Below are 21,600 nucleotides of genomic sequence, written 5' to 3'. Positions count from 1 at the left end.
CCAAGCTAAGGATTCCCCACTCTATAACTACATGCTATACCAAGCTAAGGATTCCCCACTCTATAACTACATGCTATACCAAGCTAAGGTTCCCCACTCTATAACTACATGCTATACCAAGCTAAGGATCCCCCACTCTATAACTACATGCTATACCAAGCTAAGGATCCCCCACTCTATAACTACATGCTATACCAAGCTAAGGATCCCCCACTCTATAACTACATGCTATACCAAGCTAAGGACTCCCCACTCTATAACTACATGCTATACCAAGCTAAGGACTCCCCACTCTATAACTACATGCTGTACCAAGCTAAGGATTCCCCACTCTATAACTACATGTTATACCAAGCTAAGGTTCCCCACTCTATAACTACATGCTGTACCAAGCTAAGGTTCCCCACTCTATAACTACATGCTATACCAAGCTAAGGACTCCCCACTCTATAACTACATGCTATACCAAGCTAAGGATTCCCCACTCTATAACTACATGCTATACCAAGCTAAGGATTCCCCACTCTATAACTACATGCTATACCAAGCTAAGGACTCCCCCACTCTATAACTACATGCTATACCAAGCTAAGGACTCCCCACTCTATAACTACATGCTATACCAAGCTAAGGACTCCCCACTCTATAACTACATGCTATACCAAGCTAAGGATCCCCCCTCTATAACTACATGCTATACCAAGCTAAGGACTCCCCACTCTATAACTACATGCTGTACCAAGCTAAGGACTCCCCACTCTATAACTACATGCTATAACAAGCTAAGGAGTCCCCACTCTATAACTACATGCAATATATACCAAGCTAAGGACTCCCCACTCTATAACTACATGCTATACCAAGCTAAGGACTCCCCACTCTATAACTACATGCTATACCAAGCTAAGGACTCCCCACTCTATAACTACATGCTGTACCAAGCTAAGGATCCCCCACTCTATAACTACATGCAATATATACCAAGCTAAGGACTCCCCACTCTATAACTACATGCTATACCAAGCTAAGGACTCCCCACTCTATAACTACATGCTATACCAAGCTAAGGACTCCCCACTCTATAACTACATGCTGTACCAAGCTAAGGATCCCCCACTCTATAACTACATGCAATATATACCAAGCTAAGGACTCCCCACTCTATAACTACATGCTATACCAAGCTAAGGAATCCCCACTCTATAACTACATGCTATACCAAGCTAAGGACTCCCCACTCTATAACTACATGCTATACCAAGCTAAGGATCCCCCCTCTATAACTACATGCTATACCAAGCTAAGGATCCCCCCTCTATAACTACATGCTATACCAAGCTAAGGATTCCCCACTCTATAACTACATGCTATACCAAGCTAAGGATTCCCCACTCTATAACTACATGCTATACCAAGCTAAGGATCCCCCACTCTATAACTACATGCTATACCAAGCTAAGGTTCCCCACTCTATAACTACATGCTATACCAAGCTAAGGATTCCCCACTCTATAACTACATGCTATACCAAGCTAAGGTATCCCCACTCTATAACTACATGCTATACCAAGCTAAGGTATCCCCACTCTATAACTACATGCTATACCAAGCTAAGGATCCCCCACTCTATAACTACATGCTATACCAGGCTAAGGACTCCCCCACTCTATAACTACATGCTATACCAAGCTAAGGATTCCGCACTCTATAACTACATGCTATACCAAGCTAAGGATCCCCCACTCTATAACTACATGCTATACCAAGCTAAGGACTCCCCACTCTATAACTACATGCTATACCAGGCTAAGGATTCCCCACTCTATAACTACATGCTATACCAAGCTAAGGATTCCGCACTCTATAACTACATGCTATACCAAGCTAAGGATCCCCCACTCTATAACTACATGCTATACCTAGCTAAGGAATCCCCACTCTATAACTACATGCTATACCAAGCTAAGGACTCCCCACTCTATAACTACATGCTATACCAAGCTAAGGATTCCCCACTCTATAACTACATGCTATACCAGGCTAAGGACTCCCCCACTCTATAACTACATGCTATACCAAGCTAAGGATTCCGCACTCTATAACTACATGCTATACAAAGCTAAGGATTCCGCACTCTATAACTACATGCTATACCAAGCTAAGGATCCCCCACTCTATAACTACATGCTATACCAAGCTAAGGATCCCCCACTCTATAACTACATGCTATACCAAGCTAAGGATTCCGCACTCTATAACTACATGCTATACCCAGCTAAGGATTCCCCACTCTATAACTACATGCTATACCAAGCTAAGGATCCCCACTCTATAACTACATGCTACACCAAGCTAAGGACTCCCCACTCTATAACTACATGCTACACCAAGCTAAGGACTCCCCACTCTATAACTATATGCTATACCAAGCTAAGGATCCCCCACTCTATAACTACATGCTATACCAAGCTAAGGATTCCCCACTCTGTAACTACATGCTATACCAAGCTAAGGATCCCCCACTCTATAACTACATGCTATACCAAGCTAAGGACTCCCCACTCTATAACTACATGCTATACCAAGCTAAGGATTCCCCACTCTATAACTACATGCTATACCAGGCTAAGGATCCCCCACTCTATAACTACATGCTATACCAAGCTAAGGACTCCCCACTCTATAACTACATGCTGTACCAAGCTAAGGATTCCCCACTCTATAACTACATGTTATACCAAGCTAAGGTTCCCCACTCTATAACTACATGCTGTACCAAGCTAAGGTTCCCCACTCTATAACTACATGCTGTACCAAGCTAAGGATTCCCCACTCTATAACTACATGCTATACCAAGCTAAGGATTCCCCACTCTATAACTACATGCTATACCAAGCTAAGGATTCCCCACTCTATAACTACATGCTATACCAAGCTAAGGATTCCCCACTCTATAACTACATGCAATTTATACCAAGCTAAGGACTCCCCACTCTATAACTACATGCTATACCAAGCTAAGGACTCCCCACTCTATAACTACATGCTGTACCAAGCTAAGGACTCCCCACTCTATAACTACATGCTGTACCAAGCTAAGGACTCCCCACTCTATAACTACATGCTGTACCAAGCTAAGGACTCCCCACTCTATAACTACATGTTATACCAAGCTAAGGATTCCCCACTCTATAACTACATGCTATACCAAGCTAAGGATTCCCCACTCTATAACTACATGCTGTACCAAGCTAAGGACTCCCCACTCTATAACTACATGCTATACCAAGCTAAGGATCCCCCACTCTATAACTACATGCTATACCAAGCTAAGGACTCCCCACTCTATAACTACATGCTATACCAAGCTAAGGATTCCCCACTCTATAACTACATGCTATACCAAGCTAGGGACTCCCCACTCTATAACTACATGCAATATATACCAAGCTAAGGATTCCCCACTCTATAACTACATGCTATACCAAGCTAAGGAATCCCCACTCTATAACTACATGCTATACCCAGCTAAGGACTCCCCACTCTATAACTACATGCTATACCAAGCTAAGGATTCCCCACTCTATAACTACATGCTATACCCAGCTAAGGAATCCCCACTCTATAACTACATGCTATACCCAGCTAAGGACTCCCCACTCTATAACTACATGCTATACCAAGCTAAGGATTCCCCACTCTATAACTACATGCTGTACCAAGCTAAGGATTCCCCACTCTATAACTACTGTACATGCTATACCACGCTAAGGACTCCCCACTCTATAACTACATGTTATACCCAGCTAAGGACTCCCCACTCTATAACTACATGCTATACCAAGCTAAGGATTCCCCACTCTATAACTACATGCTATACCAAGCTAAGGACTCCCCCACTCTATAACTACATGCTATACCAGGCTAAGGACTCCCCACTCTATAACTACATGCTATACCAAGCTAAGGATTCCCCACTCTATAACTACATGCTATACCAGGCTAAGGACTCCCCACTCTATAACTACATGCTATACCAAGCTAAGGATTCCCCACTCTATAACTACATGCTATACCAGGCTAAGGATTCCCCACTCTATAACTACATGTTATACCAAGCTAAGGATCCCCCACTCTATAACTACATGCTATACCAAGCTAAGGACTCCCCACTCTATAACTACATGTTATACCAAGCTAAGGATCCCCCACTCTATAACTACATGCTAAACCAAGCTAAGGACTCCCCACTCTATAACTACATGCTATACCAAGCTAAGGATCCCCCACTCTATAACTACATGCTATACCAAGCTAAGGATTCCCCACTCTATAACTACATGCTATACCAAGCTAAGGTTCCCCACTCTATAACTACATGCTATACCAAGCTAAGGACTCCCCACTCTATAACTACATGCTATACCAAGCTAAGGACTCCCCACTCTATAACTACATGCTATACCAAGCTAAGGATTCCCCACTCTATAACTACATGTTATACCAAGCTAAGGATTCCCCACTCTATAACTACATGCTATACCAAGCTAAGGACTCCCCACTCTATAACTACATGCTATACCAAGCTAAGGATTCCCCACTCTATAACTACATGCTATACCAAGCTAAGGACTCCCCCACTCTATAACTACATGCTATACCAAGCTAAGGATTCCCCACTCTATAACTACATGCTATACCAAGCTAAGGATTCCCCACTCTATAACTACATGCTATACCAAGCTAAGGATTCCCCACTCTATAACTACATGCTATACCAAGCTAAGGACTCCCCACTCTATAACTACATGCTATACCAAGCTAAGGATTCCCCACTCTATAACTACATGCTACACCAAGCTAAGGATTCCCCACTCTATAACTACATGCTATACCAAGCTAAGGTTCCCCACTCTATAACTACATGCTATACCAGGCTAAGGATTCCCCACTCTATAACTACATGCTATACCAAGCTAAGGTTCCCCACTCTATAACTACATGCTATACAAAGCTAAGGATCCCCCACTCTATAACTACATGCTATACCAAGCTAAGGATCCCCCACTCTATAACTACATGCTATACCAAGCTAAGGATTCCCCACTCTATAACTACATGCTATACCAGGCTAAGGACTCCCCACTCTATAACTACATGCTATACCAAGCTAAGGACTCCCCACTCTATAACTACATGCTATACCAAGCTAAGGACTCCCCACTCTATAACTACATGTTATACCAAGCTAATGATCCCCCACTCTATAACTACATGCTATACCAAGCTAAGGATTCCCCACTCTATAACTACATGCTACACCAAGCTAAGGACTCCCCACTCTATAACTACATGCTATACCAAGCTAAGGTTCCCCCACTCTATAACTACATGCTATACCAAGCTAAGGACTCCCCACTCTATAACTACATGTTATACCAAGCTAATGATCCCCCACTCTATAACTACATGCTATACCAAGCTAAGGATCCCCCACTCTATAACTACATGCTACACCAAGCTAAGGACTCCCCACTCTACAACTACATGTTATACCAAGCTAATGATCCCCCACTCTATAACTACATGCTATACCAAGCTAAGGATTCCCCACTCTATAACTACATGCTACACCAAGCTAAGGACTCCCCACTCTATAACTACATGCTATACCAAGCTAAGGTTCCCCCACTCTATAACTACATGCAATACCAAGCTAAGGACTCCCCACTCTATAACTACATGCTATACCACGCTAAGGACTCCCCACTCTACAACTACATGCTATACCAAGCTAAGGATTCCCCACTCTATAACTACATGCTATACCAGGCTAAGGACTACCCACTCTATAACTACATGCTATACCAAGCTAAGGTTCCCCCACTCTATAACTACATGCTATACCAAGCTAAGGATTCCCCACTCTATAACTACATGCTATACCAAGCTAAGGATTCCCCCACTCTATAACTACATGCTATACCAAGCTAAGGACTCCCCACTCTATAACTACATGCTATACCAAGCTAAGGATTCCCCACTCTATAACTACATGCTATACCAAGCTAAGGATTCCCCACTCTATAACTACATGCTATACCAAGCTAAGGATTCCCCCACTCTATAACTACATGCTATACCAAGCTAAGGATTCCCCACTCTATAACTACATGCTATACCAAGCTAAGGATCCCCACTCTATAACTACATGCTATACCAAGCTAAGGACTCCCCACTCTATAACTACATGCTATACCAAGCTAAGGATACCCCACTCTATAACTACATGCTATACCAAGCTAAGGATACCCCACTCTATAACTACATGCTATACCAAGCTAAGGATTCCCCACTCTATAACTACATGCTATACCAAGCTAAGGATACCCCACTCTATAACTACATGCTACTGTATACCAAGCTAAGGATTCCCCACTCTATAACTACATGCTATACCAAGCTAAGGATTCCCCACTCTATAACTACATGTTATACCAAGCTAAGGACTCCCCCACTCTATAACTACATGCTATACCAAGCTAAGGATTCCCCACTCTATAACTACATGCTATACCAAGCTAAGGATTCCCCACTCTATAACTACATGTTATACCAAGCTAAGGATACCCCACTCTATAACTACATGCTACTGTATACCAAGCTAAGGATTCCCCACTCTATAACTACATGCTATACCAAGCTAAGGACTCCCCACTCTATAACTACATGCTATACCAAGCTAAGGAATCCCCACTCTATAACTACATGCTATACCAAGCTAAGGATTCCCCACTCTATAACTACATGCTATACCAAGCTAAGGAATCCCCACTCTATAACTACATGCTATACCAAGCTAATGATTCCCCACTCTGTAACTACATGCTATACCAAGCTAAGGATTCCCCACTCTATAACTATATGCTATACCAAGCTAAGGATCCCCCACTCTATAACTACATGCTGTACCAAGCTAAGGTTCCCCCACTCTATAACTACATGCTATACGCCTGAATGATGTCACTAAATGAGGCTGTAAAAGATGTTTTCCATTGTGTCTGAATAAATTGAGAAAGAACCGGGCTGTGGACGTTTTGATATATATTGAATGGTGGGAAATCTATTTGCACCCATCTAATGAGCAAATCTTCAGGTGTCATGGTGTGTGTCATGGTGTGTAACCCGGTATGTGACCTCGGTCTCAGGGTGTCACTGTGTGTGACCCGGTTAACCCCTCGCTGTGTGTTGTAGAGAAGGAAGCAGCAGTATCCTGGATAACCTTCTGTCCCGCATGGAGCAATACGCGAATAACCTGGAGAAGTTGGTGGAGGAGAGGACACAGGCCTATCTAGAGGAGAAACGCAAAGCTGAGAACTTACTGTACCAGATACTGCCACAGTGAGTACACAACACAGTGTGACACAACGTAACACAGTATATTAGTAGTGTTACACACAGTATATAATGGCATGAAACAATATACATGTAACACACAGTACATTATGTAGTAGAACGACACAATGTAACATGCATACTGTAACACACAGTAATGATATTCACTGGAAGGGCCGTTATTGGGGTTCGATACAATATATCTTACTCGATCTCTCTGCTACTTTTATTACTGATACTGTGGTCTTCTCCCTCCTATTCTAACCTCTTTTGGTATCTGCAACAAAGCTCTCTCCTGGTTCTTATCTCGCCTCTCCCATCACACATTCTCTCTCTGTCACCAACATGTCTTCATCTCCTGGTTCTCATCTCGCCTCTCCCATCACACATTCTCTCTCTGTCACTAACATGTCTTCATCTCCTGGTTCTCATCTCGCCTCTCCCATCACACATTCTCTCTCTGTCGCCAACATGTCTTCATCTCCTGGTTCACATCTCGCCTCTCCCATCACACATTCTCTCTCTGTCGCTAACATGTCTTCATCTCCTGGTTCTCATCTCGTCTCTCCCATCACACATTCTCTCTCTGTCGCTAACATGTCTTCATCTCCTGGTTCTCATCTCGCCTCTCCCATCACACATTCTCTCTCTGTCGCCAACATGTCTTCATCTCCTGGTTCTCATCTCGCCTCTCCCATCACACATTCTCTCTCTGTCGCTAACATGTCTTCATCTCCTGGTTCTCATCTCGTCTCTCCCATCACACATTCTCTCTCTGTCGCTAACATGTCTTCATCTCCTGGTTCTCATCTCGCCTCTCCCATCACACATTCTCTCTCTGTCGCTAACATGTCTTCATCTCCTGGTTCTCATCTCGCCTCTCCCATCACACATTCTCTCTCTGTCACTAACATGTCTTCATCTCCTGGTTCTCATCTCGCCTCTCCCATCACACATTCTCTCTCTGTCACCAACATGTCTTCATCTCCTGGTTCTCATCTGTCTGTTGGTTTTACCTGAGGGCTCTGTTCTGGGACCTCTTTCTCTCAATCACTTGGTGACCTCATCACCCGCATACCTTCACACCTGCAATCCAGTCCCAAATCTTAGATTAATAACACACAGTGAAGGTGCAAATACGTTTATATAAATGAATATAATAATAATAATAATAATGTAGCCGAACCCCCCTCCCCCCTTCTTACCTGCGGGGGGCGGGAGCTGCCTGGCTTTTCGGAGGCCGCAGGAACTCCGCGTGATCGGGGAGCTGCACCGGAGCTCCAGGACAAGCGGCGGCCATTGCGGAGGTGGGGTGCATGCGCCGTGGCAAGCAACGTGCGGTGGCCATCTTGGATGACCTGGAAAAGGCATTGGGAACTAAAAGTCCCAAAATGCCCTGCAGAAATAGTGCGGTGGCCATTTTGAATAGGCTCCGCATAGTCTGCAGAGGGACTACATGTCCCAGAGTCCTCGGGGGGGATTACCACATGGGGCAGTCTGAGCCAATAGGGCTCTAGCAGCAGGAGAGAAACAGGATATACTTGGGGACAGGAGTCAGCGTGCTCAGTCGACTGAGGGAGGCAACGGAGCAGGTAATTCTGGGGAGCAGTGTTTCTCTGGACTAGGCCTAATCTTGTCCCTTAGGCCCCAGCTAGGCCCTGAGTCACCTCAGCAGAGTATTGTAGGGAAGGCCCCAAATGGGGACGCTTCCCCATTAGCACAGAGGTGCTGTTGTATCGGTGACCGGACAGCCACGCGGTGCCCTGCGATCTGGGACCAGGCCCCGGGCCATATCATAGACATTGTGTGAGACCCTCCAGCTGGAGATCGCACCTCACACAGCAGATCGAGACTCATAAGGAGAGAGGGGATTGTTGGAGGCCCCACGTCGTGGGACCCGACTGATCCTTTGTTTCACCAAACTGCACCTGGGTACAGGAGTGCCCAGGAAGGTATAAGTGCATCAACGGTTCACAAGGGTAGCGCTACTTCATACATTGGGTGGGACTGACATTGGGAAGGACACCAGGGTTATTGGTGCTACCTCACCATCCATATCCATTGCTACAGTTATATGGTTATCAAATTTGTGTTCAGTAAATACTCGTTTTATACCTTATTTGTGTTTATTCATTACTGTATTAGTTCCTGTGAGGGGTTATCCCGCCAATGCTGGGATCCCTCATAGGTGGAGGCGCTGCACTCAAGGAGGAGCTCACCCCTGGCTCCCAGTGGCAGAGGCTAGGCCTCCAGTGAGCATCAGGTATATTCAGCCTGCATAGTTTCCTGCATAGGGGGTTACATTTGGAGGCGCTGCTGAGATTCAGACCTGTAGTGCTCGATCTAAATTAAAGAAAGTCCGACTAAAGAAGGGAACATGTCCCTACCGTCCTGTCAGAGAGTCCACGAGTGGGCCCTGCAATGCCGAGCACCTCCCCGCCACGTGGTCGCCATCGGCCAGGTACCTATGTTGCTCTCCTTATACGATGTGTGCTTAATATTGCCCGCCCCTTAGATCTAGCCTGGGATTCCATCCTCTTATGGAGTACAGTTCTAGTTACCTGCCAATGTGATGTAACGGAGGATAATGCTCCCCAGTTCCTGATTCTCCCTGGAACTCTGCACGGCGGATGTCCATGCATATACCCCAAACGGACCATAAAACTGGAGAAGCCTAGTGTCGGCTTTAGTGTAGAGGAGCTGCCGGTGGTTACATCTTTACTTCCCCCAGCAAGTCCCTGCCGGACTGAGGTCAGCGCCGCAGCCAACGGTCAAGAAGGAGCAGTGGCGGTTCCCGCAGCTCGGCTGGCGGATGGAACAAAGGTAGTCCAGAGTCAGTCCACACCTGCCAGTCTGTCTGCCATAGTCACTGCTCGTACGGAGGCTCGGACGCTGCGGAAGCAATACAGCAACTGGTGGGCGATCTAGCGCAGTCCTCACAGGCACACAGACCTCTTGTGGCGCTGTGGTACGAAGAAACTTGCACTCCTATGTGCAAAATACAATGCAAGTCACTACCGATGATATTCAATATTCAGAAGACTTTGCACCTCAAAGAAAAGGAGACCAGAACATGGAAAACACTTCCATAGGGCGTTACCCAATAACAATGAGCTGATAATTGCTGTCAGATGCAATTTAATATTCCAAATGGAAAAATGGTCATCTGGATAAAAAAAATGTACAAAGGTACATCCCAATGTAACAAACATAAAATGAGCTCTCCGTGCATTCTATGTAAAAGCTGCTCCGCCGACTGGGAAAATTGGAATCCTACTCACCACAGGTGACTAGGACATGAGCCTCAGTGTGGGAATGTCACCTGCTTCGGCACACCGCTCTTGTTAGGTGTTTTAACGTCAGCGTTCCAGGGATGCCTGGCCATCCGGACTCATCTGAAACCGCACCGCTCGGCTCCTCTGCTGACGTCACCACAAATTCTCCTACTACGGTGTTCGTGCTGTGCCACAACTCCTACGCGTTTCAAAACTCTCAATAGCGGGTTTCTTCATCGGGGATAAGTTCTAAGGTGGGTGTGAACTACTATTTATACCCCAATACATCACCAATCACTTTGATATAATTAATGAAAAGATATATACTGATACCTCAAAACGATTCTCGGAACTATGTACACATACAGTGGCGGCCGCCTTTAGTCTCCTGCGGCCGTTTCAGCGCGGCTTTGAAAACCGCGGGCAGATGCAGTGTTTGATGCGGCATGTTCCGGTATTTAAAGCCGCGGCCGCGTGCATTGTACAGTATTAGCGCTACTGTAACATTAAGGGCGGCGTGCGTGTAACATTAAGGGCGGCGTGCGTGTAACATTATGGGTGGCGTGCGTGTAACATTATGGGCGGCGTGCGTGTAACATTAAGGGCGGCGTGCGTGTAACATTAAGGGCGGCGTGCGTGTAACATTAAGGGCGGCGTGCGTGTAACATTAAGGGCGGCGTGCGTGTAACATTAAGGGCGGCGTGCGTGTAACATTAAGGGCGGCGTGCGTGTAACATTAAGGGTGGCGTGCGTGTAACATTAAGGGCGGCGTGCGTGTAACATTAAGGGCGGCGTGCGTGTAACATTAAGGGCGGCGTGCGTGTAACATTATGGGCGGCGTGCGTGTAACATTAAGGGCGGCGTGCGTCTAACATTAAGGGCGGCGTGCGTGTAACATTAAGGGCGGCGTGCGTGTAACATTAAGGGCGGCGTGCGTGTAACATTATGGGCGGCGTGCGTGTAACATTAAGGGCGGCGTGCGTGTAACATTATGGGTGGCGTGCGTGTAACATTAAGGGCGGCGTGCGTGTAACATTAAGGGCGGCGTGCGTGTAACATTATGGGCGGCGTGCGTGTAACATTATGGGCGGCGTGCGTGTAACATTAAGGGCGGCGTGCGTGTAACATTATGGGTGGCGTGCGTGTAACATTAAGGGCGGCGTGCGTGTAACATTAAGGGCGGCGTGCGTGTAACATTAAGGGCGGCGTGCGTGTAACATTAAGGGCGGCGTGCGTGTAACATTAAGGGCGGCGTGCGTGTAACATTATGGGCGGCGTGCGTGTAACATTAAGGGCGGCGTGCGTGTAACATTATGGGCGGCGTGCGTGTAACATTAAGGGCGGCGTGCGTGTAACATTAAGGGCGGCGTGCGTGTAACATTAAGGGCGGCGTGCGTGTAACATTAAGGGCGGCGTGCGTGTAACATTATGGGCGGCGTGCGTGTAACATTAAGGGCGGCGTGCGTGTAACATTAAGGGCGGCGTGTGTGTAACATTAAGGGCGGCGTGCGTGTCACATTAAGGGCGGTGTGCGTGTAACATTATGGGCGGAGTGCGTGTAACATTAAGGGCGGCGTGCGTGTAACATTAAGGGCGGCGTGCGTGTAACATTAAGGGCGGCGTGCGTGTAACATTAAGGGCGGCGTGCGTGTAACATTATGGGCGGCGTGCGTGTAACATTAAGGGCGGTGTGCGTGTAACATTAAGGGCGGCGTGCGTGTAACATTAAGGGCGGCGTGCGTGTAACATTAAGGGCGGCGTGCGTGTAACATTAAGGGCGGCGTGCGTGTAACATTAAGGGCGGCGTGCGTGTAACATTAAGGGCGGCGTGCGTGTAACATTATGGGCGGCGTGCGTGTAACATTAAGGGCGGTGTGCGTGTAACATTATGGGCGGCGTGCGTGTAACATTAAGGGCGGTGTGCGTGTAACATTATGGGTGGCGTGCGTGTAACATTATGGGCGGCGTGCGTGTAACATTATGGGCGGCGTGCGTGTAACATTATGGGCGGCGTGCGTGTAACATTATGGGCGGCGTGCGTGTAACATTAAGGGCGGCGTGCGTGTAACATTATGGGCGGCGTGCGTGTAACATTATGGGCGGCGTGCGTGTAACATTATGGGCGGCGTGCGTGTAACATTAAGGGCGGCGTGCGTGTAACATTATGGGTGGCGTGCGTGTAACATTAAGGGCGGCGTGCAACATTAAGGGCGGCGTGCGTGTAACATTAAGGGCGGCGTGCGTGTAACATTAAGGGCGGCGTGCGTGTAACATTATGGGCGGCGTGCGTGTAACATTAAGGGCGGTGTGCGTGTAACATTATGGGTGGCGTGCGTGTAACATTAAGGGCGGCGTGCGTGTAACATTAAGGGCGGCGTGCAACATTAAGGGCGGCGTGCGTGTAACATTAAGGGCGGCGTGCGTGTAACATTAAGGGCGGCGTGCGTGTAACATTAGGGTGGCGTGCGTGTAACATTAAGGGCGGCGTGCGTGTAACATTATGGGCGGCGTGCGTGTAACATTAAGGGCGGCGTGCGTGTAACATTAAGGGCGGCGTGCGTGTAACATTATGGGCGGCGTGCAACATTAAGGGCGGCGTGCGTGTAACATTAAGGGCGGCGTGCGTGTAACATTAAGGGCGGCGTGCGTGTAACATTAGGGTGGCGTGCGTGTAACATTAAGGGCGGCGTGCGTGTAACATTATGGGCGGCGTGCGTGTAACATTAAGGGCGGCGTGCGTGTAACATTAAGGGCGGCGTGCGTGTAACATTATGGGCGGCGTGCGTGTAACATTAAGGGCGGCGTGCGTGTAACATTAAGGGCGGCGTGCGTGTAACATTAAGGGCGGCGTGCGTGTAACATTAAGGGCGGCGTGCGTGTAACATTAAGGGCGGTGTGCGTGTAACATTATGGGCGGCGTGCGTGTAACATTAAGGGCGGCGTGCGTGTAACATTATGGGCGGCGTGCGTGTAACATTAAGGGCGGCGTGCGTGTAACATTAAGGGCGGCGTGCGTGTAACATTAAGGGCGGCGTGCGTGTAACATTAAGGGCGGCGTGCGTGTAACATTAAGGGCGGCGTGCGTGTAACATTAAGGGCGGCGTGCGTGTAACATTAAGGGCGGCGTGCGTGTAACATTAAGGGCGGCGTGCGTGTAACATTATGGGCGGCGTGCGTGTAACATTATGGGCGGCGTGCGTGTAACATTAAGGGCGGCGTGCGTGTAACATTATGGGCGGCGTGCGTGTAACATTAAGGGCGGCGTGCGTGTAACATTAAGGGCGGCGTGCGTGTAACATTAAGGGCGGCGTGCGTGTAACATTATGGGCGGCGTGCGTGTAACATTAAGGGCGGCGTGCGTGCAACATTAAGGGCGGCGTGCGTGTAACATTAAGGGCGGCGTGCGTGTAACATTAAGGGCGGCGTGCGTGTAACATTAAGGGCGGCGTGCGTGTAACATTAAGGGCGGCGTGCGTGTAACATTAAGGGCGGCGTGCGTGTAACATTAAGGGCGGCGTGCGTGTAACATTATGGGCGGCGTGCGTGTAACATTAAGGGCGGCGTGCGTGTAACATTAAGGGCGGCGTGCGTGTAACATTATGGGCGGCGTGCGTGTAACATTAAGGGCGGCGTGCGTGTAACATTAAGGGCGGCGTGCGTGTAACATTAAGGGCGGCGTGCGTGTAACATTAAGGGCGGCGTGCGTGTAACATTATGGGCGGCGTGCGTGTAACATTAAGGGCGGCGTGCGTGTAACATTATGGGCGGCGTGCGTGTAACATTAAGGGCGGCGTGCGTGTAACATTATGGGCGGCGTGCGTGTAACATTAAGGGCGGCGTGCGTGTAACATTAAGGGCGGCGTGCGTGTAACATTATGGGTGGCGTGCGTGTAACATTATGGGCGGCGTGCGTGTAACATTAAGGGCGGTGTGCGTGTAACATTATGGGCGGCGTGCGTGTAACATTAAGGGCGGCGTGTAACATTAAGGGCGGCGTGCGTGTAACATTAAGGGCGGCGTGCGTGTAACATTAAGGGCGGCGTGCGTGTAACATTAGGGTGGCGTGCGTGTAACATTAAGGGCGGCGTGCGTGTAACATTATGGGCGGCGTGCGTGTAACATTAAGGGCGGCGTGCGTGTAACATTATGGGCGGCGTGCGTGTAACATTAAGGGAGGCGTGCGTGTAACATTAAGGGCGGCGTGCGTGTAACATTAAGGGCGGCGTGCGTGTAACATTAAGGGCGGCGTGCGTGTAACATTAAGGGCGGCGTGCGTGTAACATTATGGGCGGCGTGCGTGTAACATTAAGGGCGGCGTGCGTGTAACATTAAGGGCGGCGTGCGTGTAACATTAAGGGCGGCGTGCGTGTAACATTAAGGGCGGCGTGCGTGTAACATTAAGGGCGGCGTGCGTGTAACATTAAGGGCGGCGTGCGTGTAACATTATGGGCGGCGTGCGTGTAACATTAAGGGCGGCGTGCGTGTAACATTAAGGGCGGCGTGCGTGTAACATTATGGGCGGCGTGCGTGTAACATTAAGGGCGGCGTGCGTGTAACATTAAGGGCGGCGTGCGTGTAACATTAAGGGCGGCGTGCGTGTAACATTATGGGCGGCGTGCGTGTAACATTAAGTGCGGCGTGCGTGTAACATTATGGGCGGCGTGCGTGTAACATTAAGGGCGGCGTGCGTGTAACATTATGGGCGGCGTGCGTGTAACATTAAGGGCGGCGTGCGTGTAACATTATGGGCGGCGTGCGTGTAACATTAAGGGCGGCGTGCGTGTAACATTAAGGGCGGCGTGCGTGTAACATTATGGGCGGCGTGCGTGTAACATTAAGGGAGGCGTGCGTGTAACATTAAGGGCGGCGTGCGTGTAACATTAAGGGCGGCGTGCGTGTAACATTAAGGGCGGCGTGCGTGTAACATTATGGGCGGCGTGCGTGTAACATTATGGGCGGCGTGCGTGTAACATTATGGGTGGCGTGCGTGTAACATTAAGGGCGGCGTGCGTGTAACATTAAGGGCGGCGTGCGTGTAACATTAAGGGAGGCGTGCGTGTAACATTAAGGGAGGCGTGCGTGTAACATTAAGGGAGGCGTGCGTGTAACATTAAGGGCGGCGTGCGTGTAACATTAAGGGATGCGTGCGTGTAACATTAAGGGAGGCGTGCGTGTAACATTAAGGGCGGCGTGCGTGTAACATTATGGGCGGCGTGCGTGTAACATTATGGGCGGCGTGCGTGTAACATTAAGGGCGGCGTGCGTGTAACATTAAGGGCGGCGTGCGTGTAACATTAAGGGCGGCGTGCGTGTAACATTAAGGGCGGCGTGCGTGTAACATTAAGGGCGGCGTGCGTGTAACATTAAGGGCGGCGTGCGTGTAACATTAAGGGCGGCGTGCGTGTAACATTAAGGGCGGCGTGCGTGTAACATTAAGGGCGGCGTGCGTGTAACATTAAGGGCGGCGTGCGTGTAACATTAAGGGCGGCGTGCGTGTAACATTATGGGCGGCGTGCGTGTAACATTAAGGGCGGCGTGCGTGTAACATTAAGGGCGGCGTGCGTGTAACATTAAGGTCGGCGTGCGTGTAACATTAAGGGCGGCGTGCGTGTAACATTATGGGCGGCGTGCGTGTAACATTAAGGGCGGCGTGCGTGTAACATTAAGGGCGGCGTGCGTGTAACATTATGGGTGGCGTGCGTGTAACATTATGGGCGGCGTGCGTGTAACATTAAGGGCGGCGTGCGTGTAACATTAAGGGCGGCGTGCGTGTAACATTATGGGCGGCGTGCGTGTAACATTAAGGGCGGCGTGCGTGTAACATTAAGGGTGGCGTGCGTGTAACATTAAGGGCGGCGTGCGTGTAACATTATGGGCGGCGTGCGTGTAACATTATGGGCGGCGTGCGTGTAACATTAAGGGCGGCGTGCGTGTAACATTAAGGGCGGCGTGCGTGTAACATTATGGGCGGCGTGCGTGTAACATTAAGGGCGGCGTGCGTGTAACATTAAGGGCGGCGTGCGTGTAACATTAAGGGCGGCGTGCGTGTAACATTAAGGGCGGCGTGCGTGTAACATTAAGGGCGGCGTGCGTGTAACATTATGGGCGGCGTGCGTGTAACATTATGGGCGGCGTGTAACATTAAGGGCGGCGTGCGTGTAACATTAAGGGCGGCGTGCGTGTAACATTATGGGCGGCGTGCGTGTAACATTATGGGCGGCGTGCGTGTAACATTATGGGCGGCGTGCGTGTAACATTATGGGCGGCGTGCGTGTAACATTAAGGGCGGCGTGCGTGTAACATTAAGGGCGGCGTGCGTGTAACATTAAGGGCGGCGTGCGTGTAACATTAAGGGCGGCGTGCGTGTAACATTAAGGGCGGCGTGCGTGTAACATTAAGGGCGGCGTGCGTGTAACATTAAGGGCGGCGTGCGTGTAACATTATGGGCGGCGTGCGTGTAACATTATGGGTGGCGTGCTGTATACAAACTTTCACTGATAACTGCAGTACTATTGGCGCTGTCTCGGCATGAACGCGGTGAAGTGCGTGGCATTCGGAAAAAGTACCCAAACAAACCGGAGATGTTGGAGAATAAAAGGGGCCGGGACAGTATCTGTATACATTTGAACTTAAAATCTAAACATGATAGTTGATTAAATCTCTTATGACACACATCATGGACTTATATATAGTATAGTGTGATAAAACACTTAGTAAACAAATCAGACCAATCATTAAGATATTATAGAATATATGGAACATATCTGAACAATTTCTTATTTGTATACATGTATTCTCTATATTGCAAAGATGATAACAAAACAAAACCCGCGCGCCACTTTCACAGCATGACCATAATATCGCAGATCCTAACACTAGCTCATTAAAATCCTTATTTACCTGTATAATTAGAGGAAGGATGGTCCTGTCCTTGAACCTGTCACAACCAGCTGCCAGGACCATTCTTCCTCTGATTATACAGGTAAATAAGGATTTTAATGAGCTAGTGTTAGGACCTGCGATATTATGGTCATGCCTTGAAAGTGGCGCGCGGGCTTACACGCTTTGGCCATAGTGGTAACTAAATGACCCTTTTTTCAGGAGATATACAGTGGCGACACTGTTTATTCTAACACGGCCGTAACCGCGGTGTGGGGAAAGTCGCGACTAGCCGGCGGCTCGTTTGGGGATTTCCCTGGCGCGTGCGGCTCGTCACCCTGGCGCCGGTCACATGTTCCAGGGTTCCCCGGCATCCCCGAAGCCTGCAGAGGCAGCAGGGGTAAGGGGGAAGCTGCGCAAAGCAGCGCGCAGCCAGGGGGAGCAGCCAGGGGTTCGGGGAAGGGGAGGGGAGCGTTTTTATGAAAACGCGCGGGAAGGGGAAGATGCGGCTCGCTCGCCGCTCCGTTTCGGCGCCAGCCGGGCGCCAGCTGAGAAAAGTCCCGTTCATAACGGGCAAATGTGAGAATAAACTGTGTCGGTGCAGTATAGGTTTTTCGCTGTGTATTTTTGTCACATTGGATGTTGCTCTGGACGTCTTTGTTTCTTGTTTTATACAATTAGCCACGCCCAGTAGCACTTCTTTTGACACATGATGTGTATGTATATATATATATATATATATATATATATATATATATATATATATATATATATATATATATATATATATATATATACACATACACATACACATATACACACACACACCACAATTATTAAGATTATGGTGGGTAAAAAAGTGACAAAAACCCTCCACAGTAAAGCATATAGCAACTGTAAATATTACTGTATGTTCATCTGCATGTCTTAGGCAGGTCTGCAACCCTATCTTTCCCTATTGTCACCCAGCATACAGCGCTTCCACTGCAGCAAGGGATTCTGGGAAATGACATGCAAATGAGCACACAGTGCCACCTTTTGTCTCAAGCTCGTATTACACAAGCAAATCCTCAAGCCAATGCATGCTGTCTAAAAGCTTTGGCCATAGTGTTAACTAATTGACCCTTTTTTCAAGAAATATACAGGTATTGCACTGTTTGTTTGTTTTTGTCACATTGGATGTTGCTCTGGACTTCTTTGTTTAGTGATTCCAAACTCCCAAGACATCGAGAGTCTACCAAGGGAAAGAATAAGGTAACCCCCTCCAAGAAGCCTTGTGCGAAGGCGAATCCCGAGGAGGATATTGTGACGATTTAAGGGGTACCCAGGCCAGTAAATAAAGGTATTCTGCCCGGCTGGGTGCCCCCGAGTCATATTAGAAATGTAAAGTGTCAGCTCTGCTGCCCAATAATGGCTGCAACCCTTTACTGTATTGTGAACTGTGTGTGTGTGTCCCGCTAGACATAAGGGGACCACATCATTATCCTAAGTTACATTGTATATGTCTTTCCCCAGCTATGTATCAGTTATAAGCCTTGTAATAGTGTTTCACTGCCAACCGCAAGAAAGGAAAAAAGTTTTTAAAAACATGGCAGCTTGATGCATAGCCGATAGCAGCAAGCTAACTTTGGATAGGAATGTCTCTGATTTTTGCTATGCTGGGGGCTGGGGGGTAATCATTTAAACAGTTATAGTTTGTTTCATCAACTTTCATAAAAAGTAATAAATGAAAGTCCCCCTCTTTTTGGTGTATTAAAATTATAAGAGCAGGGGCATTTACATTCAAGCGTGCGGAGCAGCGGAAACACTTGGTTCACAAGTACAGTGATTTCCAGAGATATGGCCAGCCATTCCGGCCAGTGAATCATGCATAACGTAAGTCAGGACTTCTAAGACATCACGCTGAGAGGACTCCAGAATGTCTAGGAAAGTCCGGACTTAAAAAGGTACCGACACTTTAAAGTGTTAAGCGAAGGGAAGTAAATAAACCGTTTTTTCCTACCAGATGTCCGGGGACAGGCAGACAACATGTTGCCAGGGAAGTGGGCTTGGTTAGGTATGCCAAGCGGCTCAGGTGCGAAGTTAGCGCATGACGTAGCATACCTTGAAGCCTCTGCCCGGCTCCATGAAGTATTGGCAGACCTTGCCAATAGGTGGGATGCGTTGTTCCCACGGCGAGATTGACTGCACATTATACCGATAGGACTGGGGTGGTTTTAAAAGTCTGTGCAGCCGATCGGGAGATAGATTCATCATGCAGTGAAAGATTTCATCTAAGCTTCAGCGTGCGGTACAAAGACTTTAACATCGGAACCAAGATTTGTATCCAGCTTCCAGTATTCGTAAGGACTATGGATTTGCTAACCAATCCTGTATTGGGGGAACTAAAAGATTACCTTCGTAAGAGTGGTTGTGGGAAGCGCCACTAGCCAAAGACTGTTTCGCGGCTCTGTTTTGCGCACCAACCCCGCTCCTGGGAATTGGTGCCTAGAGACTTTATTTCTGTGAAGTTCGTTCCTGGAAAATTTTATTTCGTTTTGCCCCGTCTCAGTAAGTGTTATTTCGTAGATCAAGCTGTGTATGTTCAATTTGTAAATAAATCACAATTTATTTTATCTCTCGCTTTGCTCAAAGGATCCGGGTATTAAGGTGTTAAAAGGATTGGTCTCCCGTGACAGTTATTACTCCAGAACCTCCACACCAAACACCCCGGACCTCGGCTCCTAACCCTGGCTTCAATGCGACCAAAAGCAACCGTTGCTTTAACTTCTACAAAGAAGGTCACATCGCACGGGATTGTCCTAAGTCAGACACTTCCACCCCAGGAGCCATGTCCTTCGCCGTGCAGTCTGCCACACAGCCGTCCACATCCTCGGATAGTGCCCCTGCGCCTAGCTCTGAAGAGGAGCCCCAATCGGCTGTCTACAATCGAGTGGGAAGTGCGGCCATAATACGAGAGCTAGTGGAGGGTTTCTATTCCTCCGCCTTGCTGGATACCGGGTCTCAAGTGACCATCATCTACCGGCCTTTTTTACGATATGCACCTCAAGTACGGGCCTATGCAGTCAGCCGAGAAAATGAAATTGTGAGGCCTTAGTAGCGAAGACTACCCCATCGATGGTGTGATTCAAGTGCAGTTGGATTTACCACAGCCCAATACCAACAAAACCCACCCTATGGAAGTGAAAGCCTTGATATGTCCCGAGCCCCGGGAACACCCAAGTTCCCCCATCATATTGGGGACCAACGCAAATGTGGTGAGGGCCCTGATCCAGGCCTATCTGCAAGAAGTCGGTTAACTACCCCTAAAATCTCTGCGGATTCACCCCGTATTCAAAGAAGAGTGCAATAGAATCTCTGCCCAAGACGGGTTTGGACAATTCTTCAACCTGGAGAAGGGGTTGACAGAAATTCCACCAGGGGGAGTGAGGCACATGGCCGCTGTACCTAACTACCCGGGTTGTGACAAGGCCGACTGGTACTTCTCCCTAGAGACCACACACGAAGAGGACGCCAAGAGAGGGTTCCAGAGATGGACTGACAGAGATGGAGTGGAAGTCTTCACTTCCTCAGCGATTCAAGGTGACCATCCAGAACATCTCACCCCATCCTATACGATTTGACGTCAGTCAAGCCCTGGGTCGGATATAGGGTGAAGTGGGTGCTCCAAAGTTGTCCATAATAATTAATCAGGACTGGCGGACAGAGTGAATAACGGAGAGGGTATACTGGAAAAATGTGATATGTGAGTCACCAACACATCCATCTCTGACGTTCATGAGGAGGTGTGGCTTTAGGGTGCGCGATCCAGCATGTTATGGGACGTGACACGCATGACGTCACACCGGCGCGCACCCGGTTTTGGGGCCAGTTTAAACATTTCTGATTGGTTATTTGTTAATAATATGGTATATATAAAGGGCCCCCCTTCCTCTAGTCTCCCATACTCCTTGATAAAGGACCCCTACGGTCCGAAACGCGTAGGAGCTTTTGTCTCACCCTTTGGGGTTATGTTTTTGAGTGTCGCTGAATAAATAGACTTTATATTTTC

The 21,600-nt window shown here is 48.3% G+C and overlaps 1 protein-coding gene across 1 annotated transcript in view; it reads left to right on the top strand.

Annotated features, from left to right (window-relative positions):
• The window catches only part of LOC142484949 (atrial natriuretic peptide receptor 2-like), a 203,079-nt gene that overhangs the window by 97,308 nt on the left and 84,171 nt on the right, over window positions 1-21,600 (top strand). The window contains exon 10 of the mRNA XM_075584203.1: window positions 7,255-7,401. Within this exon, the coding sequence (XP_075440318.1) occupies window positions 7,255-7,401 (147 nt within the window). The remainder of the gene's footprint in view (window positions 1-7,254; window positions 7,402-21,600) is intronic.

This window comes from Ascaphus truei, unplaced genomic scaffold (assembly GCF_040206685.1).
Source record: "Ascaphus truei isolate aAscTru1 unplaced genomic scaffold, aAscTru1.hap1 HAP1_SCAFFOLD_478, whole genome shotgun sequence".
Classification (NCBI taxonomy): domain Eukaryota; kingdom Metazoa; phylum Chordata; class Amphibia; order Anura; family Ascaphidae; genus Ascaphus; species Ascaphus truei.
This window is presented reverse-complemented; position numbering and strand designations above follow the sequence as displayed.